Raw genomic sequence first — 27,450 nt, 5'->3', positions numbered from 1 at the left:
TTAGGGGTTCCCTCTTATGTGCTCTCAGAGAAACCTGTACTGCTCTTAGCTTGCCGCCAACAGTCCTGTTCTGCAAAACCCAGTGAGAGCAAGGACCATCCCTCTTGATATCCCAAGTACCCAGCAGAGTTCTGGCCACACTAATGATGCTCAATAAGTGCTTCTGAAAATATGCATGATTACGTAACTGTGGGTGAGCAAACAGGATCTGCTATATTGCCTCGCAGTCTCCTTGGGTCTCCGTTCAGTTACTGCCAGGTGTACTTTGCTTCACACAGGAAGCACCCTCGCAGCTGACAAAATGGACCCATTTTGTACTTCTGCCACTCTCGCCTTAGGGAATTTCTTCCTTTCTTCTTCAATTACCAAGATATAAGCAATTTATCCTGCTAATATAGAGATGAGCTCAATGACCAGTGACCAGTTAGGTTCAAATCTCAGGACTGAGGGTAGTGCTAACATATTCTTTCATCCTCTTTCACATCATACCTGCTCTACCTACATATACCTGCTGGGTCTTTATAATGTACACAGTTGAAGGGGACTTACCAAGGAATCCTACCAGAAAGCTCACGAGAGAAGCCGACTGTTTTGTGGGCAGAAGCGAGGGGCTGAAGAGGGTTCGCAGGCTGAAGCCCTGTCCTGGCGGCCCAGTGACCTGGGACTCGCTTTTGGAGGCAGTGTTGGCACACGATCCCAGAGCTTCTTTCTCAGGACAATATTTGGGCTGCTCGTAAGATAAGCCAGGCTGGTACCTATTCCCAAATAAAGGCATGTGTCTTTATTCTCAACGGACACTTGGTCCAAATGAAACGAGCATCTGAAACTCTAAGAGAGACATTTCCATTCACAGCTGGTGCAGTAAATCCACACGTCTTGTGGCTGCAGCCCCAGAATGTACTGACGCAAGCCACACACCTGCTCAGTAGAATATCTGCAGCAACTCTGAATTTCCTCTGATAGCCACTTGATTAGAAAGTTATGTACATTAGATGCCGAAGAGAGTTACATTTTATTTTATTTTTTTAAACATCTTTATTGGGGTATAATTGCTTTACAATGGTGTGTTAGTTTCTGCTTTATAACAAAGTGAATCAGTTATACATATACATATGTTCCCATATCTCTTCCCTCTTGTGTCTCCCTCCCTCCCACCCTCCCTATCCCACCCCTCCAGGCAGTCACAAAGCACCTAGCTGATCTCCCTGTGCTATGCAGCTGCTTCCCACTAGCTATCTACCTTACGTTTGTTAGTGTATATATGTCCATGCCTCTCTCTCGCTTTGTCACAGCTCACGCTTCCGCCTCCCCATATCCTCAAGTCTGTTCTCCAGTAGGTCTGTGTCTTTATTCCTGTCTTACCCCTAGGTTCTTCATGACACTTTTTTTTCTTAAATCCCATATAGAAGTGTTAGTATACGGTATTTGTCTTTCTCTTTCTGACTTACTTCACTCTGTATGACAGACTCTAGGTCCATCCACCTCACTACAAATAACTCAATTTAATTTCTTTTTATGGCTGAGTAATATTACATTGTATATATGTGCCACTCTTCTTTATCCATTCATCCGATGATGGGCACTTAGGTTGTTTCCATCTGCTGGCTATTGTAAATAGAGCTGCAATGAACATTTTGGTACATGACTCTTTTTGAATTTTGGTTTTCTCAGGGTATATGCCCAGTAGTGGGATTGCTGGGTCATATGGTAGTTCTATGTGTAGTTTTTTAAGGAACTTCCATACTGTTCTCCATAGTGGCTGAACCAATTCACATTCCCACCAGCAGTGCAAGAGTGTTCCCTTTTCACCACATCCTTTCCAGCATTTATTGTTTCTAGATTTTTTGATGATGGCCATTCTGACTGGTGTGAGATGATATCTCGTTGAGAGTTACATTTTAAAATGAGGCAAGTGTGACAACAGGATAATTATTCTGGAAATATCTATGTCCAAAGGAGATGCAGTTCACAAAAACAGCACAGAAACTCTGGTTAAATATCAGCTACAGAGTAACATACAGCCTTCGGTTTGGCCTTCAAAGGCCTCACTGCAACCTGTCTCTCTGGCCTCATCTCCCTCATCTCATACAGCCACCTCCCACCCATTCTCCTCTATCACTGATCCCCTTCCCCTTTAGCTGGCATCAAGATATCAGCCTGCTTCAATTCCTAGTATCTGCCCAGTCTCCCCAGTGTGGTCTTTTCCCTCTGAGCAGCCTTTGGTTAAACTTAAAAGTAACATTTGTCCCCCATCCAAAGAAGAAATATGCTCACTGAGAAAAAAATACACAAAAAGGGGTACGCAGAAGAAAACTGAAGCCACCCATTACACCACAACTCAGTATGAATCACTGCTAGCATTTTGGTACAATTTCAGCCAGGTATAAATGCAAATATGTGTATATATATGCAAAAATCATTTCTTCGTGTAAATGTATGTTATAAATAAATTCAGATGCTACATATAGCTTTGCATCCAGAAACTGATATATTTCTCCATATAATTAAATATATTTAATTATATATAAATTCAGATGCTACATATAGCTTTGCATCCAGAAACTGATATATTTCTCCAGATAATATATTTCTCCATATAATTAAATATCATTTTATTTGCTGTTAGAAGAGTCAAATGATAAATGTACCCTTCTTTATTTAACTATTCTTTTTTTTATTGAAGTGTAGTTGATTTACAATGTTGTGTTAGTTTCTGGTATACAGCAAAGTGTCTGTGTGTGTGTGTATATATATATATATATATATATATATATTCTCTTTTTCATATTCTTTTCCATTATGGTTATTTTAGGATATTGAATATAGTTCCCTGTGCTACACAGTAGGACCTTGTCGATTATCTATTTTATTAACTATTCTACTATTGATATTCAGCTTAGTTCGATTTTTTCACTATTGCATATATCTGTGTGTGCCTCTTTGATTAAATCTTTAGCATAAAAGCTTAGCAGCTGGATCACTGGGATTAAAAATATAGTATTCTTAAGTGTTTTTATACATTATGAGAACTTGTTGTTCACACAGATTAGGCCTACCTTTGGTCATTCTCAATTTTAGTTGATTCTTTGCTTACGGACCAAGTATGCTAATTATGCTTTGTACTCACGTTTGTATGTCTACGGCCTCTCACCTCTGTGAGACAGCTGGCTCCTTGAAAGCAAGGTCAGTGAGCCCTAATTTTCCCCGGGCCCCACATGACACACACTCTTCAGAACCACCTGGCAATGAGGACAACTCACCTGAGGATGAGAACACAGGCTGCGACCAGAGAGTAGGCCAGAAGGGTGCCGATGGACATCATGTCCACGAGGGCCTTCAGGTCAAACAGAAATGCCATCACAGCTATTGGGAAAAGAGAGAACAGGGAAGAAAACAGCCTGTGAGAAAACTCCACACAGTTGATAACTTTCAAGTCAGGGATAAGTGATGGGCACTTTTTTGTTTTAGTGCCAATGGTAAGTCAAAGTGTAGAAAGCGTATTTCTCAGTTAATGAGATGTTCTTGAGGTCATACAAACTGCTAATAGAACTTCAAAAACCCTCGGCTGTCTATCTAACAAAACACATCTACTTTGATTACTTAAAAAATATTGGCCTGACAAAGAGTGAAAATATTATATGACAGAATACTCTCCTTTGATGTTTCAGAAGGAAAACACTGCTAGGAAGTACTGGCCGGCTCCTTTTTAAAAAAACATAAAAGAATTTGAACAGAAGAGCTTTCATTATAGATGTTATATAATCATTTAAATTCCCATCTGCATTCTGAGTTATATCTTCTACAGAATAAAATAATGTCCAATTAAAGTATGTTTCTGATAGTAGCTAAATTCTACTCTGATTAAAACCACACAATCTGACTAAATTTGAGCGATCTGTGACCCATCCCCAGGCCCCAATAATGTTAAGAGGCAAAGTATAATTTTATACAGTTGAATAGTCAACTTGCACTTAGCAACGTTTTTTCTCCATTGAAACATCAAAATAGTGATGATATTAACTTGAATTTACCAAATAGTTGTCCCTATCATAATAAGTAGAAAACACCACATTCCACTCATGGGGTGTTCCAGACACCTCAGCAAGCTTTCTATCTCTATGATCTCCATTTATCTTCAATTCAATAATCCTGTGAGACAGGGGAAATTATTTAGATTCAGCTTTATAGCGCAGCATTTGACTGTTTTTAAACAAAACCCCAGCAATTTCACATGGTTTAACTTAACAGGATTATTATCCTCTTTTTTACAGACAGGCTGACTTAACAAGGTTACAACTAGTAGGTAGAAGCGGGGTTCCAGCTAAACCAACATGCCCGTGCCCCTTCTATCATAGCACACTGTTTCTTTAAATACACCCCATGCCTTACTTTGAAAAATCTCCATTGCTAGTATAGTTATACATCAGATGAAAATTTTAATATGTTTTGTAAGAACCACAGATAACCAAAACAAGGTAGCCAAAACAGAAGAAAATGATTAATTATCCATACAAGCTCTCTGATTTAAGTTAAAAACAAGCAAAGCAAGATGAGGGACTACAGAATAACAAAATATAGTATTTTAGAGCATTAAAAATGCTACAATTATCTTCTTTTAATTATTAATTTCAATATCTTATTATGCTGGCAAATTAAATTCTTCCTGAAGGAAGAAGAGTACATTTAAAAAAATTCTGAATACATAGTAGAGAATTAATGGGCAAGATTTTACTGGGAAAAAAAAGCTTTTATGGAGTAAATAAAATATGTTGTTCTTTGTCAAGATTTATGAACTATCTTTAATATCATAATGCACTGTTTAATCATAAAGTGGGCCTTAAATCATCTAGTGCAACCTTCATTTTATGGGGGCAGAAATCTAAGCACTGAGAAAATAAGTGATTTGACCTCCCAACATACATCTAATAAAGTGCCAAATTTATTACAAAACATTATAAAGTGCAGTTGTTTAGGCAAATACTTTCTGACTCTGAAAGAATCCCATTTCATACATAATTAAGCATTAGTGTTCTCTAATTTCCCCAAAACTCAGAGCCTCAACAAAATTATCATTTTTTGGTTTGAATTTCTACTACCAAGAGTGTTTATTGTTTTATCTATAAAGCTGGCCAAAGTCTTTCTCTTCCTCCATATAACAGGGGCTTTAGGCCATTCTCTTGATCTGTGAAATCTCTTTGAAAATTTCCACATGGAATAAGAATCTGGACAACTAGGGTGCCTGCTGGATGCTGGTGGGAGACCTTGACGCCCAAGGAGATGGGTGGAAACCCCACGTGAACCGGTAGGACGTAGGGGGACTGAGGGGGGAAGAGAAGTGGAGGCCGGACAGGACCAGTGCCCTGGAGGGGTGGCTGGAAGGGGGCGGGGTTCCCACACCTGGAGGGACCCTCAGGGACTCGGATCAAGGGGGAATGCGCTAAGCATTTCCCCTGCCCAATTGGCCCGGCTCTCAGGCAGGTCCTACACCCTCAGAGGGCCCCTCCAGGCCGTGTTGCTCCTGGGGGCTAGGAGGGAGGTTGGGGGAGAACAGGAGAGGCAGGCGGGAGGGGCCCTCCAGGACCAGAGGAACAGGAGAGGAGCGGAGGGTGTTTGCCCCTCCGACTCAGACCAAGAAGCCTGCTGTGCTCTCAGGCTGGGTCCCCCACCCTCTGAGACCACAGGCACAGCCAGGACCTCTTCTGTTGAGCCTAAGCCCCACCCCCCCAAGGGCCTTTTCCAGCTCTGTGGGTCCTAAGCATAGGCCCCACCCACTGCCAAAACCCGGCCCCTGCCTAAGTCCCGCCCCCACAGCCAAGGCCTTTTCCACCTTTTTTTTTCTCCTCTTTTTTACTATTGTGGTTCTGTTTTACCTTTCAAAAGTTGTTTCACCTATATTTTTATTTTTATATTCTTTCTAACATATCTGTTAGTTTCCTAGTCTAATTTTATTTTTTACTCTTTGTTATTGTTCTCCTTTTTCTTTTTATTGCCACCCCATGCAGCTTGTGGGATCTTGGTTCATGAGCGGGGGTTGGGCTGAAGCGCCTGTGGTGGGAGCTCCAAGTCTGAACCACTGAACTAACAGAGAACCTCAGACCCCAGGGAATATTCATCAGAGTGAGGTCTCCCGGAGGTCCTCATCTCAGCACCAAGACCCAGCTCTATCCAACAGCCTACAAACACCAGTGTTGGAAGCCTCAGGCCAAACAACCAGTAAGACAAGAACACAATCCCACCTATCAAAAAAAAAAAAAAAAAATGAGACAGCAAAAAAGTATGTCACAGATGAAGGAGCAAGGTAAAAACCTACAGGACCAAATAAATGAAGAGGAAATAGGCAATCTACTTGAAAAAGAATTCAGAGTAATGAGAGTAAAGATGATCCAGAATCTCGGAAATAGAATGGAGGCACAGATTGAGAAAATACAAGAAAGGTTTAACAAAGATCTAGAAGAACTAAAGAACAAACAGCGATGAACAATGCAATAACTGAAATGAAAAATACACTGAAGGAATCAATAAGAGAATAACTGAGGCAGAAGAATGAATAAGTGAGCTTGAAGACAGAATGGTAGAAATAACTGCTGAGGAGCAGAATAAAGAAAAAAGAATGAAAAGAATTGAAGACAATCTCAGAGACTTCTGGGACAACACTAAATGCATGAACGTTCAAATTATAGGGGTCCCAGAAGAAGAGGAAAAAAAAGGGTCTGAGAAAGTATTTGAAGAGATTATAGTGGAAAACTTCCCTAACGTAGGAATGGAAATAGTCACCCAAGTCCAGGAAGCACAGAGAGTCCCATACAGGATAAACCCTAGGAGAAACACACCAAGACACATATTAATCAAACTGACAAAAATTAAATTCAAAGAGAAAATATTAAAATCAGCAAGGGAAAAGCAAAAAATAACATAAAAAGAATCCCCATAAGGTTATCAGCTGATTTTTCAGCAGAAACCCTGCAGGCCAGAAGGGAGTGGCAGGATATACTTAAAGTGATGAAACAGAAAAATCTACAACCAAGATTACTCTACCCAGCAATCATTCAGATTGAATGGAGAAATCAAAAGCTTTTCAGACAAGCAAAAGCTAAGAGAATTCAGCACCACCAAACCAGCTTTACAACAAATGCTAAAGAAACTTCTCTAGGCGGGAAGAACAAGAGAAGAAAAAGACCCACAAAAACAAACCCAAAACAATTAAGAAAATGTAATAGGAACATACATATCGGTAATAACCTTGAATGTAAATGGATTAAATGCCCTAACCAAAAGACACAGACTGGCTGAATGGATACAAAAACAAGACCCATATATATGCTGTCTACAAGAGACCCATTTCAGACCTAGGGACACACATAGACTGAAAGTGAAGGGATGGAAAAAGATATTCCATGCAAATGGAAATCAAATGAAAGCTGGAGTAGCAATACTCATAGCAGATAAAATAGACTTTAAAATAAAGACTGTTATAAGAGATAAGGAAGGACACTGCACAATGATCAAGGGATCAATCCAAGAAGAAGATATAACAATTATAAATGTTTATGCACCCAACATAGGACCACCTCAATACATAAAGCAAATGCTAACAACCATGAAAGAGGAAATCGACAGTAACACAATAATAGTAGGGGACTTTAACACCTCCCACTTACACCAATGGACAGATCATCCAAACAGAAAATAACTAAGGAAACACAAGCTTTAAATGACACAACAGAGCGGATAGATTGAATTGGTATTTATAGAACATTCCACCCAAAAGTGGCAGAATACATTTTCTTCTCAAGTGTACATGGAATATTCTCCAGGATAGATCATATCTTGGGTAACAAATCAAGCCTTGGAAAATTTAAGAAAACTGAAATCATATCAAGTATCTTTTCTGACCATAATACTATGAGATTGGAAATCAATTACAGGAAAAAAACTGTAAAATACATGGAGGCTAAACAGTGCACTACTAAATAACCAAGAGAGCACTGAAGGAATCAAAGAAATAAAAAAATACATAGAAACAAATGACAACAGAAACACAATGACTCAAAACCTATGGAACACAGCAAAAGCAGTTCTGAGAGGAAGTTTATAGCAGTTCAATCTCACCTCAAGAAACAAGGAAAATCTCAAATAAACAATCTAACCCTACACCTAAAGCAACTAGAGAAAGAAGAACAAAGAAAACGCAAAGTCAGTAGAAGGAAAGAAATCATAAAGATCAGAGCAGAAATAAATGGACTAGAAATGAAGGAAACAATAACAAAGATCAATAAACCTGAAAGTTGGTTCTTTGAGAAGATAAACAAAATTGATAAACCCTTAGTGGAGCTATCAAGAAAAAAAGGGAGAAGACACAATTCAATAAAATTAGAAATGGAAAAGGAGAAATCACAACTGACACCGCAGAAATACAAAGGACTATAAGAGACTACTACAAACAACTATATGCCAATAAAATGGGCAGTCACGAAGCAATGGACAAATTCTTGGAAAGGTACTGAACCAGGAAGAATTAGAAACTATAAACAGACCTATCACAAGTAATGAAATTGAAACTGTAATTAAAAATCTTCCAACAAACAAAAGTCCAGGACCAGATGGCTTCACAGGTGAATTCTATCAAACATTTAGAGAAGAGCTAACACCGATCCTTCTCAAACTCTTCCAAAAAATTGCAGAGGGAGGAACACTCCTAAATTCTTTCTACGAAGCCACCATAACCCTGATACCAAAACCAGAAAAAGATATCACAAAAAAAGAAAATTATAGAGCAATATCACTGATGAACATAGATGCAAAAATCTGGAACAAAATACTAGCAAACAGAATCCAACAACATATTAAAAGGATCATACACCATGATCAAGTGGGATTTATCCCAGAAATGCAAGGATTCTTCAATAAACACAAATCAATCAATGGGATAGACCACATTAACAAATTAAGGAACAAAAACCATATGATCATTTCAATAGATGCAGAAAAAGCTTTTGACAAAATTCAACACCCATTATGATAAAAAACTCTCCAGAAAATGGGCATAGAGGGAACCTACCTCAACATAATAAAGGCCATATAGGACAAACACACAGCAAACATCACACTCAATGGTGAAAAACTGAAAACATTTCCATTAAGATCAGGAACAAGACAAGGATGTCCATTCTTGCCACTCTTAGTCAACACAGTTTTGGAAGTCCTAGCCACAGCAATCAGAGAAGAAAAAGAAATAAAAGGAATACAAATTGGAAAAGAAGCAGCAAAACTGTCACTGTTTGCAGGTGACATGATACTATACATAGAGAATCCTAAAGATGCCACCAGAAAACTACTAGAGCTAATCAATGAATTTTGTAAAGTTGCAGGATACAAAATTAATGCACAGAAATCTCTTGCATTCCTATACACTAATGGTGAAAAATCTGAAAGAGAAATTAAGGAAACACTCCCATTTACCATTGCAACAAAAAGAATAAAATACCTAGGAATAAACCTACCTAGGGAGACAAAAGACATGTACGCAGAAAACTATAAGACACTGATGAAAGAAATTAAAGATGATACAAATAGATGGAGAGATATAACATGTTCTTGGATTGGAAGAATCAATATTGTGAAAATGACTATACTACCCAAAGCAACCTACAGATTCAATGCAATCCCTATCAAACTACCAATGGCATTCTTCGCAGAATTAGAACAAAAAATTTTACAATTTGTACGGAAACACAAAAGACCCCAAATAGCTAACGCAATCTTGGGAAAGAAAACTGAGTTGGAGGAATCAGGCTCCCTGACTTAAAACTATACTACAAAGCTACAGTAATCAAGACAATATGGTACAGGCACAAAAACAGAAATATAGATCAGGATAGAAAGCCCAGAGGTAAACCCATGCAAATATGGTCACCTAATTTACAACAAAGGAGACAAGATCATACAATGGAGGGAAGGCAGCCTCTTCAATAAGTGATGCTTGGAAAACTGGACAGCCACATGTAAAAGAATGAAATTAGAATGCTCCCTAACACCATACACAAAAATAAACTCAAAATGGATTAAAGACTTAAATGTAAGACCAGACACTATAAAACTCTTAGAGGAAAACATAGCAAAAACACTCTTTGACATAAACCACAGCAAGATCTTTTTTGACCCACCTCCTAGAATAATGGAAATAAAAACAAAAATAAACAAATGGGACCTAATGAAACTTAAAAGCTTTTGCACAGCAAAGGAAACGATAAACAAGACAAAAGGACAACCCTCAGAATGGGAGAAAATATTTGCAAATGAAACAACAGAAAAAGGATTAATCTCCAAAATATACAAACAGTTCATGGAGTTCAATATCAAAAAAAAACCAACCCAATCAAAAAATGGGAAGAAGACCTAAATAGACATTTCATCAAAGAAGACATACAGATGGCCAAGAGGCATGTGAAAAGATGCTCAACATTGCTAATTATTAGAGACATATCAAAACTACAATCAGGTATCACCTCACACCAGTCAGAATGGCCATTATCAAAAAATCTAGAAACTATAAATGCTGGAAAGGATGTGGTGAAAAGGGAACCCTCCTGCACTGTTGGTGGGAATGTAAATTGATAAAATCACTATGGAGAACAGTATGGAGGTTCCTTAAAAAACTAAAAATAGAACTACCATATGACCCAGCAATCCCACTACTGGGCACATACCCTGAGAAAATCATAATTCAAAAAGAGTCATGTATCACAATGTTCATCGCAGCACTATTTACAATAACCAGGACATGGAAGCAACCTAAATGTCCATCAACAGATGAATGGATAAAGAAGATGGGGCACATATATACAATGGAATATTACTCAGCTATAAAAATAAATGAAATTGAGTTATTTGTAGTGAGGTGGATGGATCTAGAGTCTGTCATACAGAGTGAAGTAAGTCAGAAAGAGAAAAACATATACCTTATGCTAATGCACGTATATGGAATCTAAAAAAAAATGGTGCTGATGAACCTAGTGGCAGGGCAGGAATAAAGACACAGACATAGAGAATGGACTTGAGGACACGGGGAGCGGGGGAAACTGGGGTGAAGTGAGAGAAGCATCAACATATATACACTACCAAATGTAAAACTGATAGCTAGTGGGAAGCAGTGGCATAGCACAGAGAGATCAGCTCGGTGCTTTGCGAGTACCTAGAGGGGTGGGATAGGGAGGGTGCGAAGGAAGCTCAAGAGGGAGGGGATATGGGGATATATGTATGCATATGGCTGACTCACTCTGTTGTACAACAGAAACTAACACAGCATTGTGAAGTAATTATACTCCAATAAAGACATATTAAAAAAATTTAAAAAGAACTGTGAGAAAAAAAAAAGGATCTGTCCAAAAACATTTTACGTGGATATTATGACATGCCAAAAGGTAGGCAAATGGAGTTTGTGTTGTTTTTTTTTTAACATGACTTAATATCAAAACTGTTGAAAGGGAAAATAGATTCCTAATGGGGTTTATGACCGTATAGGTATTAGTAACTCTTAGAGAACCATGATGGCCCAGGAAGTGGGGTTAGCCACCATACTGAGGGCAGTGATAACAATGACCAAGTATAAATTATCTTTGACATTTCTTATATTTAATTAAGAATGGGTAAACTTTAGCTTTTCAAAAATCCTATGGTCGTTTAGCAATAGTCAACTTAAATCCTGGACAAAAAAGAAAATATTGAATCATTATTTTTAATTAACAATTCAAGTATTAAGTAATCATTCTTTAATTAACATTTCGTGTGTCAATAAATAATTTTATGTGGTCATTCATCGATCTGAAAAGCATTTGATAGCTGATATATAGTGAAGAACCATCACAAACCTTTGCGCATTTGTTAGAAGCCCCAAAGGTTAAGATAATGAAATAGGACCAAATCCCAAAGGGTCAGTTATGAATTTCGGTAGAGCACCGCCACCACAATTTGCAGATGTGATTCCAATGTTTATACCCTAATTTATCAGTGATTTTGTTCTTAACTTACATGCACAGCAAGCAGACCCTCTTTATAAGTCCATGCATGCGCATAAAATGCTCAAGTCCAATGTTGAAGAATCCTATGTTTGTAAAGCTTACCAGAGATGACCCCTGCAGTCAATGTGGCAGCTACTGGTGACTGCCTCTTACTCACTCTGGCAAGAAATCTAAACAGTAAACCATCCCGGGCCATGGCAAACAGAATTCGGGGCAAAGGAAACATGGAACCCAGAAGACTAGAACAGAAAAATTCATAATCCACATGTGAGTTATTACAAGTATTATCCTAGATGAGTATATACTGGTAAAGACTGGACACACTAAAGTACAGAACCTACAGCAAAAAAAGAAATTCAAAATCGGAAATATTCACAAAGAAGTTATTAATCTTTATATACATAAAAACAGAAAACGACCTAATTTTTTTTCCAGAATCCTCGATGAAAAAAGATCCCCCTTTACTTAATAAAAGTCAACTCTCTCACCTGCCACCGCACCCGATGATAAAGTAGCAATTATTGGTGTCTTCGTTTTGGAATTGATTTGAGCTAGACATTTGAAAAGCAACCCATCCTCCGCCATAGCATAGATTACACGAGGCATTGGGAAAATGGATCCAAGAAGACTGAATAAAAAGCAAACACATGCAGTATGGCAAACACATTCATGCAAGATTACATCCCAGAACTGAAATTAAGTAATCGCATAAAACTCAGCATCACAGCTGTGATTATGAAGTCTTGTTATTTTTAAAATGTATTATGATTGGGCATTTAAAAATAGATACCAATTAACCATTGTGCTACTTATTATTCTCTTACAGATATTTGCCCAGCACAATTATCAGACTAAAAACAATACTGCAAATAATTTGTGCAGGCCCATGATTACTACTAGATTAAAACTAAGGAATTAAGACCAAAAAAACCCCAATTATATCATTAAGACATTTTTAACTTAGAAAATAAAATTTATAAATTGATATGTAATTACAGAAAAGATTAAGTAATTTGATTTTATAGTATAGTCACTTCATTTATTCAATAACTACACATTTTTCATATTTATTTTACCATTATTTTTCCTCATATAGTGTGATCTTTGATCAAATTAATAATTCTTAGCATCATAAGATAATCAAGACAGAAAAAGACACACAAAAAATCAACTCACTGTATATTTAGTACATAAAAACAGCCGCAATTAAACGTTAGTAACAGTGCAGTTTAAGAAAATGATTTTTTGCTTTAGATGTTTTGAATTACTTGTGTGTTTACTGGCTGCATCATTCCATACATGAATTAGTTGTAAAAAATAACCACTGAAAGAGAAAGTAAGTAAAATATATTTTTTAAATCCGTCTTCTTTATCTTTTAATAAAGCTGGGTTGAGTTGGCCACAAATAAATCTTTGTCCATCTCTCTTCTAAGACCATGGTGGCAAGGTATCACCACAGTTCAGATTTCTGAAACTATTTAGAATAAACCTCAACACTGGCAGATGGCTAAGAAACCGACAGGGGTAATTTCTAATTGCTGCTTAATATTATCTTGAATACAAAATAAAAGAGAGTTTGAGGGGAAAAAAAGCTAGGCTGATGAATTATACAAAAAAAATTCTTTTTCCAATTTCAGACTTTTAGAAAATTATTTTCACTTCAAAAAATTAGTAATCAAGCAGAGATTAATTTTCCTCTTCGTAAGCATGCTCTAAGTATAGCACACTATAAAACTCAAATGAAATATCTTATGATCACATGTTAAATTAAAATATAAGTAGCTCAGGAAACTTGAGAAACGAATCATAAAATATTAAAATAAGCAGCTACTGAAAAAAAATAAATAAAATAAAATAAGCAGCTACTGAAAATCTGAATACTTGAGATTCAACTATTCTTTTCGCATAGATTTATACAAATTTCCACCATTAACTTGAGAACAGTAATTTCCATTTCTACACCAAATTCACTCTGATCAGTGCTGACAGGAAAAAGTCTCAGTGCTTCATAATAAAAAGCACATTATACTTAACAATGCCACAGCATATAGCTTCCACTCATTACAGACTTGATATTATTTTAAAGGACAGCAGAAAATGTCAAGTCTGCACATAAGGTCTCAATTGTCTGTAGCACTACAAGTAACACCAAAGCCAGCAGGGGAACATACTAGTATAAGCATTGTAAAGTTTTACAGTACATATATATATATATATGAGTATGTATGAAATATATAATAAGTGTGTATTAATGCCATATATATCCACAGAAGCTTGGATCATCATTATCTTGAAAAACTGAGTTTTAACTGACGGGGGAAACATTTTTATCACTTAAGATTTTGATATGGCAATTTGGGCGAACTATTCAGAGAATACAGTTGTATAATGTGTTCCTCCTATTAGGATTATTTTTAAAACATACAAAAGCAGTTCTTTAGGCACTGACTACCCTTGCAGTAGCCCAGACAGCCCTGCCCCAAAGGCAATGCAATGTACCTTGTTGACAAAGCACAGAGGGAGCCTGCTGCAACGACATATTTGGCTGGACCCCATCCAACATACTCAAACGCTACAGGAAGGGGGCTTTTCTCATCGAGGAGGTAGTATGGCATCATCAGTGTTAAAGCTGCTGAGACCCCAAAATAGGCCATAAAGCAAACGAGCAGAGAAGTCACAATTCCAATAGGAATAGCTTTCTGAGGATTCCGGACTTCCTCACCTAAGGAAACATAAACGAAAGATTTGCATAGTTAATAAAACAGGAAGAGGTAAAACATGAATTCTTCTTCTCCTTCATAGTAATTCTACTCAGCTCTGTCCCTTCTGTTTTCTCAGCTTGCTCCATCTATGCTACGTGACGTTTCTTCTCTTCTTGAGGGTCCTGTGCTGTCACATAAAGATCAAAGCCCGGGCTTCCCTGGTGGCGCAGTGGTTGAGAGTCCGCCTGCCGATGCAGGGGACGCGGGTTCGTGCCCCGGTCCGGGAGGATCCCACATGCCGCGGAGCGGCTGGGCCCGTGAGCCATGGCCGCTGAGCCTGAGCGTCCGGAGCCTCTGCTCCGCAGCGGGAGAGGCCACAACAGTGAGAGGCCCGCGAACCGGGAAAAAAAAAAAAAAGAAAAAATAAAATAAAATAAAATAAAAAAGATCAAAGCCCAGAGGCAAGAAGAGAAAGCAAGAAATCCTGCAAGTCAGTTTCCCATTTCCAGAAAGAAAAAATATGTTATCCCAGCACTATTAAATGTTTAGGGATAGAACAGAAGTCTTAATCCATTTGGAAAATGATTCCTCCACAGAGATTACACATCATGGCATTCTTCAGGCCCTTAATTATGAAGGCTTCCATATATATGAAGACAAACTTCTACTCAGTGCATTGATTTATATTAAATTTTAGTTTTAATAAAAAACAGCACTTTTTCAGTCTTTCTAATACAATTTGGCAGTTGAAACACCCAAAATATGGTCAATTATAAGGCCATGCAATAATGTGAACCCAGAGGAAGCATTTAGAGACTAATTGTAGCATGATTACTTTGTTGTACAGGATAAAGAGAAAAGAATTACCACAACGTATTTTGTCCTGTTAAAGAAGAAACAATTTAAGAGCATGATCATCATTGTTACTCACTGTGATAGCACTTTCAGACCAAAGCACTTTCAGACCAAAGGTTAAGGGTAGTAATTATGACCAACACTTACAAAGTAGTTGACAACTTGCAAAGTATTTTTCATAATCTTAGGTACCCTTCATAACATCTGAGAGGTAGGTATTGCTCTCCTGATTTTACCAATATGGAAACCAAAGCTCAGAGAGTTTCACTAAGTTTCTTTTTATACAGCAGGTGTTACTTCTGGGTCTGGAACCAGCCCTTATTATCCCAAATTCCACTCTCTTCCCTTGAACCTCTGTTGTCACCTATGGGTACTCATGTGGTTCAAAGAATAATTTTTCCTTCGACATAGAGCTAAGAGTTTGCTCTTACCAGTTGTTGCAATGCAGTCAAATCCCACAAAGGCATAAAAGCAGGTTGCAGCCCCAGCTAAAGTTCCTGCAAAGCCATAAGGCATAAAGCCACCAGCCCCATAGATACTTGTTCCATTTTCAGAAGGTGGCTCCCTAAGGAAGAGAAGAAGCACATTGGAAAGTCATTTTCCTAGAAAACTGCTTCTTCAAGCAATTTGTCTCAAACTACAGCCTCGGAAGGTTATTGTGTTCATCAGCCCTTGGAAGCTGATGTGTACAAAACTGAAGGTAAACTCTGATTTTTTTCACCCTATCCTAGAGGATGGGGTGGTGTTCTCAATAATGGCACCCCTCTCCGGTTACCAGCACTCAGCTAGAGGCTGAGCATTAGCATAAGCAGAAGACTCAGATCCACTCTGGCTGGAACTCACAGCCAGGCAGGATTTTGAGAACAGAGACCCCATATATGGGCCATGATCTGAAATAAAGACAAGAAACTTTCTCTTCTTGTGGACAGTGGGGCAGACTGTACATCTGAAAAATTTACTAAGAGGACTTTTGACAAAGTGAAATAAAATTCTCTAATCTTGATTAATAATACTGAAGTTGAATATTCTATTACATGTGAAAAATTATATAAAACCAGAGGATGCTAAATTTTTGCCTCAGAATGGCTACAAACAACATATGTAAAGAAAAACATGTACATGACTTCATGTAATAGACATTTTTGTAATCTTATTTACACATAGGAATATTATGCTTAACTAAATCTTAGGATGAAACCTTTCATATATAATTAATTCAATATTTGAGATTATCAGGTTTAAAGTGAAATACATAGACAATTCTGCTTATGCAATCAATAACATTCTCAAAAAAACCAGCAGGCGTGAAAATTACTACAAGGTTGAAAGGATGCAATGGAACCAAAGAGTGTCCCCAAAGGAAAAACTAAAGGATGCATGACTCAGAAATGCTCTTTGTTATTTTGAGGTGACAAATCTTTGGAGGGAAAAAACCATCCTTCCAATGGTTAGGACCTGTCCTTGCTCTTCTTTAAAACTGGAGCCAGGCTTGAAATTAAGAACCAGCAACTGCATGGCTTTAAGCAGCTGCTCCGTAGTGAGCACACCTATGCATTCAGGAAGAACAGTCTTGAAACAGAACAGACCTTCAGAAAGTTCTCTGAAGCAAAAAGTCTGAGAACAGTTTTTCTAGAGGAAAATGTAACATAAGACAAAAGCAAGCAAATATTTTTAAAAACCTCAAAATAGGAGAGGAAAAACCCGAATATTTAACCTGGCACTTGCAGATATATTTTTGAGAAACTCTTCACTAATCTTCCAGTTTGCCACGTTTCCTTTCACAAACCCAGCGACCATAACAAAGAGAAGGACCAGGATATTGATGGCTGTGAAGACTTTATTCACCCAAGCAGACTCTTTTACTCCAAAAGATAAAAGACCTATGGAAAAAGAAAGGGTATTTTAGTGTTTACCTAACCTTTAGGAAAAGGCAACAGCATTCTGAGACAGTTACAAGCTTTAGGATATCCTTTCATCAGCATTCATGTATTTAACTGACATTTACCCCTTTCTATTGAGAGTTCTTAGTCACCTAACTGTGAATAAAACTAACTTGATTTCAGAATGCAGACTGTGCTCATAGCCAGGAGATCCCAAACTCTCTGATAAATGAATCAATTTAGTAACTGGCTTTTATTATCAATGGGTAGGTAAAGTAACTTAATTTTAATGAAATGCTGTTCTAAAAAGCCATTTCAAGGTTAATGGCTGAAACATTTTTAAAGTAGAAGCTCAATCATATTGTCTGCCTCATATTTACAGAATACATTAAACAAAATAATGATTCAATGGTCATGACAAAAAATATTTTGTTAAATCTATTCACGTTAACAGTTTTATTTTTATATTCTGATTGTAAATGCAATCAATTTCCTATTCAAGTAACCTGAAGATACAGAAAAGAAAAAAAAAGAAAGGAAATAAAGATCAAGTGTAATTTCCTTTCCAGAATTTTGCACACACACACACAAAGACACACAGGCACACATTTACATGTCAACAAACATATAACCTCATATTTAACCATCACAGACTCTTCTACTATATGGAGACACTACATTTTACTCCTATATTTACAGACAATCAGGTCACTGTTAGTTTCTTACAACTATAAACAGTACTGACCTAATCATCCTTTTATAAGTATCTTTTTACACTTTCTAATTATTATTATTATTTTTTTTGCGGTACGCAGGCCTCTCACTGTTGTGACCTCTCCCGTTGCGGAGCACAGGCTCCAGACGCGCAGGCCCAGCGGCCATGGCTCAGGGGCCCAGCCGCTCCGCGGCCTGTGGGATCCTCCCAGACCGGGGCACGAACCCGTGTCCCCTGCATCGGCAGGCGGACTCTCAACCACTGCGCCACCAGGGAAGCCCTCTAATTATTTCTTTACAATAATTTTCTATAAGGTAATACCATATCAACGGTATACACTTTATGTAAGACTTTTGGTTCACACCATCAAAACAGCCTCCAGAAAGTTTGGCCCAATTTAAATTGTCCATTTTTTCCCATTAGGCTATTCTTATTCATATTGATTTATAAGACTTATTTATACAATAATGCTATAAGCTCTCTCACTGTATATGTATAGAGCATGTTTTCCCCAATTTATCATGTACTTTTAATCTTAGTGTTGATTAAACATGTAAGAAAGTTTTAGAATATAAATTTTTCCTCTTTAGTTTCTACCTCTAGAAAGATTTTCCCTAATATTAACCCCAAAACATTCACTTTTGTTTCCTTCCAGTACTTTCATGATTATATCTATCATATCTATATCTTTAATACATCTTGTATAAGATATGAATTATGGATCGAAGAAAGTTTACTTTTTACTGTTGGGGAAATAACTGTGATGAAAGGCTTATATCACATACATACTTGCTTCTTCCCCGTATCTGTACCACCCATGATCAAATAAGCAAAATTATCCAAGTAGAGATGAGAAAAGCTGAATTTCATTCTCCTACCTGTATAATTCCCAGAATTATACAAGAATACAACTATACTAATATAAAGGAAAACTGTATGGTCAGTACAATTATTGACTCTGTCAGTACAATTACTGACTCTGTGACTATCTGTCAGATTAGGAAACACTATATAACTCTACACCTTGGAAATATACACTATACTACTACACATGTGGGAAAATAACAAAGCCACCGCCAAGTTTTATAAAAGTTTCCCAATACCCCAAGTGCACTCTCCATTCTGAGATCCCCAACTCCCACCAGTAAATTAGCCTTCCCATCTAAATGCTGCATACACTTCCCTTGTATCTTTAATAAAACAACAGCCTCAGTTGACAAGACATTTGGCATTGCAATATGAATAAAGATTACAACAGGAGGTTTTGGTCTTTGAAGTTTCTAAGAACAAAGTTGTCATGTAATCTTAGCCTGTCCTGAAAGAAAAGACATGATGGTTGATGAACATGGGACATAAAATACAGGCCAAGGCCTGAGTCTTGCCATGGAATTTAATGACTGAAACTGTGCCATAACTACATGCTTCTCATCGTTTAGAGATTAAAGCTGAATATTTAAGGTCACTGAAACCACCCTTAAATAAAATGTGATGTAACTAATTTAATGTTAGCTAGGCGGTTGAGAAACCGAAACAAATAAAACCCATCACCTGTTGAAAAACAGTTCATGCAATTTTTCTTGACATTAGAAGGAAAATGCCAAATAACTTGGACCTATAAATTTTGTTCATGTCCCTACCCATAGCCCTACCTAAAACATTAAATTAATGGCTAACATTTTAAAGGGTAAAGTTATTTTTTTAATTATGTAATTTTATAAGGAAAAATTATAGAAAGATAGGGAGAAAGTAGCTAGTGATAAGGTTGGACAGGAAAGCAAGGGTCTATCAACCAGGAAATGGGAACAAACATGGACTTTATTCTTAATGCAATCCTTGATGGATTTAAGCAGGAGTGCCATGTAGGATGACAATCAAAATTGAAAACACTCAAATAATTAAAACAAATATTAGGGGACAGCAGGGATGAGCTATGCCTACAAAATAAAACTGCCGGCCATCTAAGAGCTTACCATGCAGCAAGCAAAAAGCCTGCACAAGATAAACATTGACGTCCTCATTTTATGGATGAACAAACTGAGTCATGGAAAGATTACGTCACTCAATGTTCTAAAGATAGTAAGTGGCAGAGTAGAATTGAAAACCTGGTCACTCTAATTCCTATGCCTTTCTAAACTATTATGCTACACAACTGATGAAACCAGGAAAATTCTAGTATCAAGTATGTTTGTCTCCATAATGTCTACATTAAAAAAAATGACGGGTGGTTTAAATATGTTCCCTTTTTCAACCAGATGTCTACATTATACAGGCATAAATAGAAAGACAGAATTTCTTCTAGAAACAGTATGCTTGCAAATATCCTTAGTTGTAACTAACAAGATGAAATAAGGCCCAAAATTTTATATCCTTCCTTATTGAAGCTTTGTTGCCATTCCTGCAAATCTCCAATTAGTATTATAAAATTTATGTACCGTATCTGATTATTTAGTGCATTCCAGGTGTCACGGACTCAGAAGTACTATTTCTACCGTTCCATGTAATTTAGATTTATTTTTGAAACATACTTATCACAGAAGATAAAATGGGATTCTGGCTAGTCACAAGGTCCACAGATGTCCAATAGTAACTTATGTGTATAAGTATGCTGCCTAACCTTCGAACTCAGGTCCCAAATTCAGTGGTAACCTATTTTCCTGGGACAACTAGCACGGCTCATCTTAGGGAGAAGTGTAATTGGTTTTCTTACCTGCTAGAAGTAATATAAGGCACACAGCAAAAAAGTCAGGATACTCTGCAAGGCCAGTATAATTCATTTTGAAGTATGTCCTGAAAAACTGACCAATCTGTTTGCTAAGAAGTTCATCAAAGGTGCCACTCCAAGCCCTTGCAACACTTGACGTTCCTTCCAAAACACAGAATGTTCAGAGAATACAAGGTCAGTGGGAGAAAATTAACATAACATCTTTTGCTACTCTATTCTAGGATAATCATGGGTTAGTTCAGACAGAATTGAACATTTTAATCACATATAAAATTATCTTGATAACTTTATAATTACACAATAGCAATGAAATGCTCAAGTCCATAACTGTGGAATCAGGCAATTTTATTTGCATTAAAGAGCTATCGTTTTTTAAGAAAGGTTTTCAAACCCACTAAGTGATGGCATATTCAGAGATGAAGCAGAATCACCGAATTTTGCAACTAGAAGGAGACACTTTATTTAGAGGTGAGAAAAATGAGACACGCAGGGATCAACAGATACATTCTGATCACCTAGTCGCTAATTAATGCAGACCTATCACAGAACCCTAAGGCCGCTGACTCAGGAGTGCCATTTCTACCATTTTACCCAATCTGGTTGATTTTTTTCAAACATACCTATCACATAAGATAAAATGAGATTCCAGCCAGTGATGAAGGCCCACAGTTCTCCGACAGTAACGTAAGTGTACAAATAGGCAGACCCAGTCTTGGGAACTCGGGCCCCAAATTCAGCATAGCATAGGCCTGCCATCACGGAAGCCAGCGCAGCGATGAGGAAGGAGACCACGATGCTGGGGCCAGAATCCGCTTTGGCAACCTCGCCAGCGAGGACGTAAACCCCGGCACCCAGAGTGCTTCCAACGCCCAGGGCAATGAGGTCCATGGTGGATAAGCAGCGGCACAGTTTGGTATCTTCTAGACTGTCCAGAGTGACGATTTTTCTCCGGATCAGACATCGCACAAAAGACAGTGCTGCTCTGCAGGGAATCATTCTGAAGATGGCAACCTGAAGAAGAGAAGGGAGGGGGTTAAAAGCTGATCTGGAACTGTCATCCGTCCAGTTACCCTCCCAGCTTCTCCGCACAGCTGTGCCACCTGATTGCTTTTACTCCTTGCTGGAGGTGCAGCCCGGAGCAATCAGAAGGAGGGCTGAATGAGCCAAAGCTGTGATTTTCTCAGAGCTCACTCTGATGTGGCCTTTTAGAAGGATCTGCCACAAATGACTTATTTGGGGAGCAAAGGAATAGGAGCCTTGGGGGATTAAAAAGATTTGCCATTTTTGCTTGTTGTTGCAATTTTTAAGGATATGCCCATAGAAATATATTCCAAGAGATGGCTTATTTGTCGTTGCTTCAGGCAAAGGGGTAAATCACCTCATCTTTCTGGTTCTCTCTCTGTCTCTTTTCTTCAATCATTCCTTGAATTCATATTTTTTTAAGCCTTATTACACGCCAGGGATTGTGCCAAGATTATGTCTAGTATGGTGTGGAACGCTGGTATGGCCTCCAGCTTTACCAGACTTACATTCTAGGTGTTGCCTAAAAGCAGGTAAAAACGCCATCGTTATGTGGTCTACAGCTTTATCAAATATGTGTGAGCTCTGCTTTCATTTCATTGTTTCATTTTAATGTGGAGCCACTTGAACCTTTTAGAATTAAAAGAATTCCCCCCAAAACATGCTTAGAATTTTCTAAATAAAACTGCTATTCACTTATGCTTTAAGTATGCATTTGTAATAAAACACACATGCTTATTCGTATTTACTTGCAATTTCTAAATAAATAAATAAAGTCAAAGTCCATGCCAAGTTTGATATATTCTTTTTTAAATGGAATGAATAAGGTAGACAGAAGGTCTCACTCCCCATACCTTACAGGCCCAAACAACCTAACACTGAAAAAAAAAATTCGTCCGGTTATAAAACGTGGATTTAGTAAGGAAAAAATACACATATTACAGTAAAAAGTCTGAAGCAAAATATACCAAAATATTAACAGTAATACTGGTAATATACAATATATATTATATAGCTAATATGTTTCTAAATTTACCTCCAATGACTATGTACAACTTATATACAAAAGAAATATAAAAATGAAAAGGCACTATATGGCCTTGTCTACGGAGACATATAATTCAGAAGACTAAGAAATAACTGAGGAATAGGGAATATAATAGTATATGCAGCTTCTCAGTCAATAAAGTTAAATGTATTTAACTTTTAGAAGTTCAGAGTCATGTTTACCCTGATTGCACAATGATCTACAGAGGCTGACTGTTATCCCTTCAATCTTGTTATACTCATTATCAATAGCTTAAACTCATGAAATCACAGCTTGACATCTTCTCTGAAGAACTTAGGGCTTTCTATCCTATGAAATAAATCCTTGAACATTTCTCGACCTTAATCTCTATAAAAGAAAACTATTATTAAAACTTATTTCATTTAAAAACAGTAGTATAGGGCTTCCCTGGTGGCACAGTGGTTGAGAGTCCGCCTGCCGATGCAGGGGTACACGGATTCGTGCCCTGGTCTGGGAAGATCCCACATGCCGCGCGGAGCGGCAGGGCCCATGAGCCATGGCCGCTCAGCCTGTGCGTCCAGAGCCTGTGCTCCGCAACGGGAGAGGCCACCACAGTGAGAGGTCCGCGTACAGCAAAAAAAAAACAAAACAAAACAAACAAACAATAAATAAATAAATAAAAATAGTAGTATAATAAATTTTCTATACTGAATCTCAATGACTTACTGCTCATAAGAGAAAAACATTTCTGGGATATGCATAATCCAGTTTCATGCTAACCTTAGTATATAAAGCTAACTCACTCAACATTATTCACACATCAATATAAATGCAAGTCCTTGATGTTGAAAGCAGCTGATTCAAAGAATATAGAGAAAAATCCTAAAGAAAAATGAAAATGAATGAAAAGTTCCTTGATAATAAAAATAAAGTTTTGCACATCATTATCGGCCACACCACCTGGCACAGTGCCAAGCACGCCACTTCACAGATACTTGTTGAAAAATTTGCAGAAACAGACGACATCTCCCATTGTGCCCATACTTGCGCTTCCAAAGTCAAAATCTATCAAACTTCCATAAATCAAATGTGTATCAATTTCTACCCTTACCTAGCCCTTAAATAGCTATTTCTCATATAACACATCTAGAAGATAAGGGAGAGAAGTGTTTTGCTTAAAAAAGAATCAAGTGAAAAGTTGGAGTTATACAAAGGCCAACTGAGGTGGGAGGATGGCAGTTGAACGGATTTATAAATGCTGACCTTCAATAATATTTAAGCATTTTTATACAACAGAGATGTGCAAAGATCAAGAATTAGGGATAACTGCCAACTGAAAAATGCTAAGAAATGAAGACCCACTGAATTTTAGTAATGATTTAAGATCAGAGGAAAATGGAACATGTCATACACAACTTTAGGAGACAACTGATGTACAGAATGAGGCACACCTGTTAGTCATTAATTAAATAAAACACTCTTGGTAAAGTGATGATTAACCTCACGTGTTATGAATAAAAGACAAATTCTACAACTATTGCAAAGGAATCTGGAAGGAAGCAAGGAAAACTAAGAAGAAAGGAGAGTGATATGACTGTGGGTGAGCTTTTATTTATTTTTTTAATCCTTTTTTTGGTATTATGGTCACCATGTTGTTTTCGAAGTTTCTAAGCCCCCCACACACAAACACAAGATAGCATAAAAATAAAAAAGAATAAGCAAGCCAACCGATAAACAACCTTCTTTGAAATGCTAAAAATAGTGAAAAGTTTTCTTAGTAACATTTACCCAAAATGAATAAATGAGTGACCCTCATCCTGTCAATAGAAAAGTGAATTTAATTCACTCCAGATTACATGGGAAGCATGTAATCAGAGAAGATCTGATTGCTACTGCCTCTTTCCTATTAAAAATGGAAAGTATTTTATGTTCAGTTTTTCTGCGTTGCCCTGAGCAAATAAGTCAAAGCTGCCACTTGTCAAGCATTCATTTGCTTTTGAGTGACAGAAATGCAGACGTCAGAAACGCTTCTCTGAATTGACAGGTTAGGCAATGTCCTTGGCAAACAGCCTTAACTACGCACAACTGATAAAATACTGATTGCAAAAGCTATGATACAAAACAACTTTGCAGAAATATAATGAGATGGGAAAAAGCAATGTAAAAAAATACTGGGTCAATTTAATGAATCGTTGTTAAATAAACATTTATTAAATCCTAGCAGGTGTATCATATAGTCAATAAAGAAAAAAGAATCCCGTGCTTTTGTTAAATATGTTTTTGTGGAGATACACTGATATATGGAAGTAGAGTGGCAACAGGAGAATGAGAAAAAATAAGATATTTGTGTCTAATGTAATATAATTTGATATTTACTTTTTTAAAATTTAGTAACTTTTCCTTTAAAGCATTTAAAAAGATATGTTCCTTATGTAAATGGTTATGACAACCTTACTCTCATTTCTAGAAGGTCCTTTCATTGCTGAAAAAAATCCATTCATACTTATTCTTTGACACATGTCTGCATTTGCTGTCCCTGCCTGGGCTCTGGTGTGTTGTCTCATCAGCAAACGACTATGCAGTGAAAATATGCAAGGATTTTGAAGGTGATTCTATTTGGTCTGGAGGACAGAGACTGTTTTCCCAAGAGCAGACAATGATCCAAACCATCATACCCGCTGTCAGCTGTTGCCACCATGACCAAGGATTGGTACTGAGTATGAACCCTACATAAATGTAAGTAAAGGACAATGATGTTAGACTTTGGGAAGAGGCCCATGCAACACTCATACCCATGACCTGAACCTTAAAATATAAAACTCTAATCAACATTCCTATGAGGTCACAAATGATTCTGGTGATACTAGAAACAGGCACGTATCCTTTTTCAATAAACAGTTATTTTACTAATTGCTAAGACAGTGGCCTCTCTACTGAGGCGTAAAATATGTGCATATTTGCTTAGATCTGAAAATGTAATTAGCCAACAGAAAGCCTCAGAGGGGTCTGCAACAGCTCAGGCAGCAGTAAAGTCTGGGAGTGGATTTAATGAGTCTGGTGATAGATCTTTCTGAGTCCCTTCCCCCATCCCCAACCCTAAGTATAACAGTTTTAAGACATCTAACTCCCCGATGGAGCCCTTATTAATTCTTGCCAGAAAGCTAAATTCCCTCCTCAGCAACTTGGAATTATCCCCTTCTCAAACTTCTTCAATCCAGGTTGTAAACCTGACCATGTAGAGTTTTAGGTCAAATAAATCCCTAGGCCTGATGATATAACAACACTATATAGAGAGCAGACCTCTTTTCCACTAACCACAGAAATCTTGCAAAATCTGCTAATTACAATCAAAAGTTGATCCTGGATTTTCACTTCGGTTCGAAAGTTGGACGTAGCATTTAGCTGCACAGAAATGCAGCTCCTCCCCTACATAAAGGCTGAAATTTCAAACTTAATCCTCGGTATCAGTATCACAGGCCCTGACAACAAATCTTACGGGAGATAGGAGCTGCGGGGGCAGGCATTCCAACAAACCCTCACTGGGTGCTCTCCTCCGAACCCTATAACCAACTTTCCTTTCTCATGTGATTGCTGGTTTCATGGTGAGATATTTGCACTTTCTGTTTTGGGCCTGATAGGGAAAAAGGGATCAAACCATGTTAAGCCTGGGAACTTTGCCCCATTGTGTGTGTGTGTTTTCTCTGAACTAGAGCTTTGGGGTTTGCAATCTCCAAACTCAACATCAATTACATTTCTATAACTTTTTTTTTTAACATCTTTATTGGAGCATAATTGCTTTACAATTATGTAAAGGGTGTGTTAGTTGCTGCTGTATAACAAAGTGAATCAGTTATACATAAACATATATCCTCATATCTCCTCCCTATTGCGTCTCCCTCCCTCCAACCCTCCCTATCCCACTCCTCTAGGTGGTCACAAAGCACCGAGCTGATCTTCCTGTGCTATGCAGCTGCTTCCCACTAGCTATCTGTTTTACATTTGGTAGTGTATATATGTCCATGCCACTCTCTCACTTCATCCCAGCTTACCCTTCCCCCTGCCCGTGTCCTCAAGTCCATTCTCTACGTCTGCATCTTTATTCCTGTCCTGCCCCTAGGTTCCTCAGAACAATTTTTTTAGATTCCATATATATGTGTCAGCATACGGTATTTGTTTTTCGCTTTCTGACTTACTTCACTCTGTATGACAGACTCTAGGTCCATCCACCTCACTACAAATAACTCAATTTCATTTATTTTTATGGCTGAGTAATATTCCATTGTATATATGTGCCACATCTTCTTCATGCATTCATCTGTCGATGGACACTTAGGTTGCTTCCATGTCCTGCCTATTGTAAATAGAGCTGCAATGACATTTCTATAACTTTAAAGTTCAGAAAATATTTTCAAATTTTACTGTAGGCTAAATAATTTAGTGAAAGGGGAAAAAAAGATATGGACATAATACCATGGAATTATTGATCTTTCTTTCATTCCTCTTACTTTTAAGAGATTAATTTCTCATAAA

At 37.6% G+C, this 27,450-nt stretch overlaps 1 protein-coding gene across 2 annotated transcripts in view; it reads right to left on the bottom strand.

Annotated features, from left to right (window-relative positions):
• SLC7A2 (solute carrier family 7 member 2) overlaps positions 1–27,450 on the bottom strand; it is a 74,250-nt gene that overhangs the window by 8,863 nt on the left and 37,937 nt on the right. For both annotated transcript variants that reach the window (XM_060001268.1, XM_060001269.1), the window contains exons 2-9: positions 21,512–21,902; positions 20,877–21,032; positions 17,289–17,454; positions 16,006–16,139; positions 14,517–14,739; positions 12,120–12,256; positions 3,261–3,363; positions 550–755 (exon numbers count right to left, since the gene is read on the bottom strand). In XM_060001268.1, the coding sequence (XP_059857251.1) occupies positions 550–755; positions 3,261–3,363; positions 12,120–12,256; positions 14,517–14,739; positions 16,006–16,139; positions 17,289–17,454; positions 20,877–21,032; positions 21,512–21,887 (1,501 nt within the window). In that variant the 5' untranslated portion in view covers positions 21,888–21,902. The remainder of the gene's footprint in view (positions 1–549; positions 756–3,260; positions 3,364–12,119; positions 12,257–14,516; positions 14,740–16,005; positions 16,140–17,288; positions 17,455–20,876; positions 21,033–21,511; positions 21,903–27,450) is intronic.

Source organism: Delphinus delphis, chromosome 21, assembly GCF_949987515.2.
Source record: "Delphinus delphis chromosome 21, mDelDel1.2, whole genome shotgun sequence".
In the NCBI taxonomy this organism is placed as follows: domain Eukaryota; kingdom Metazoa; phylum Chordata; class Mammalia; order Artiodactyla; family Delphinidae; genus Delphinus; species Delphinus delphis.
Note: the sequence above shows the minus strand (reverse complement) of the source record. Positions and strands in the feature narration are given on the sequence as shown.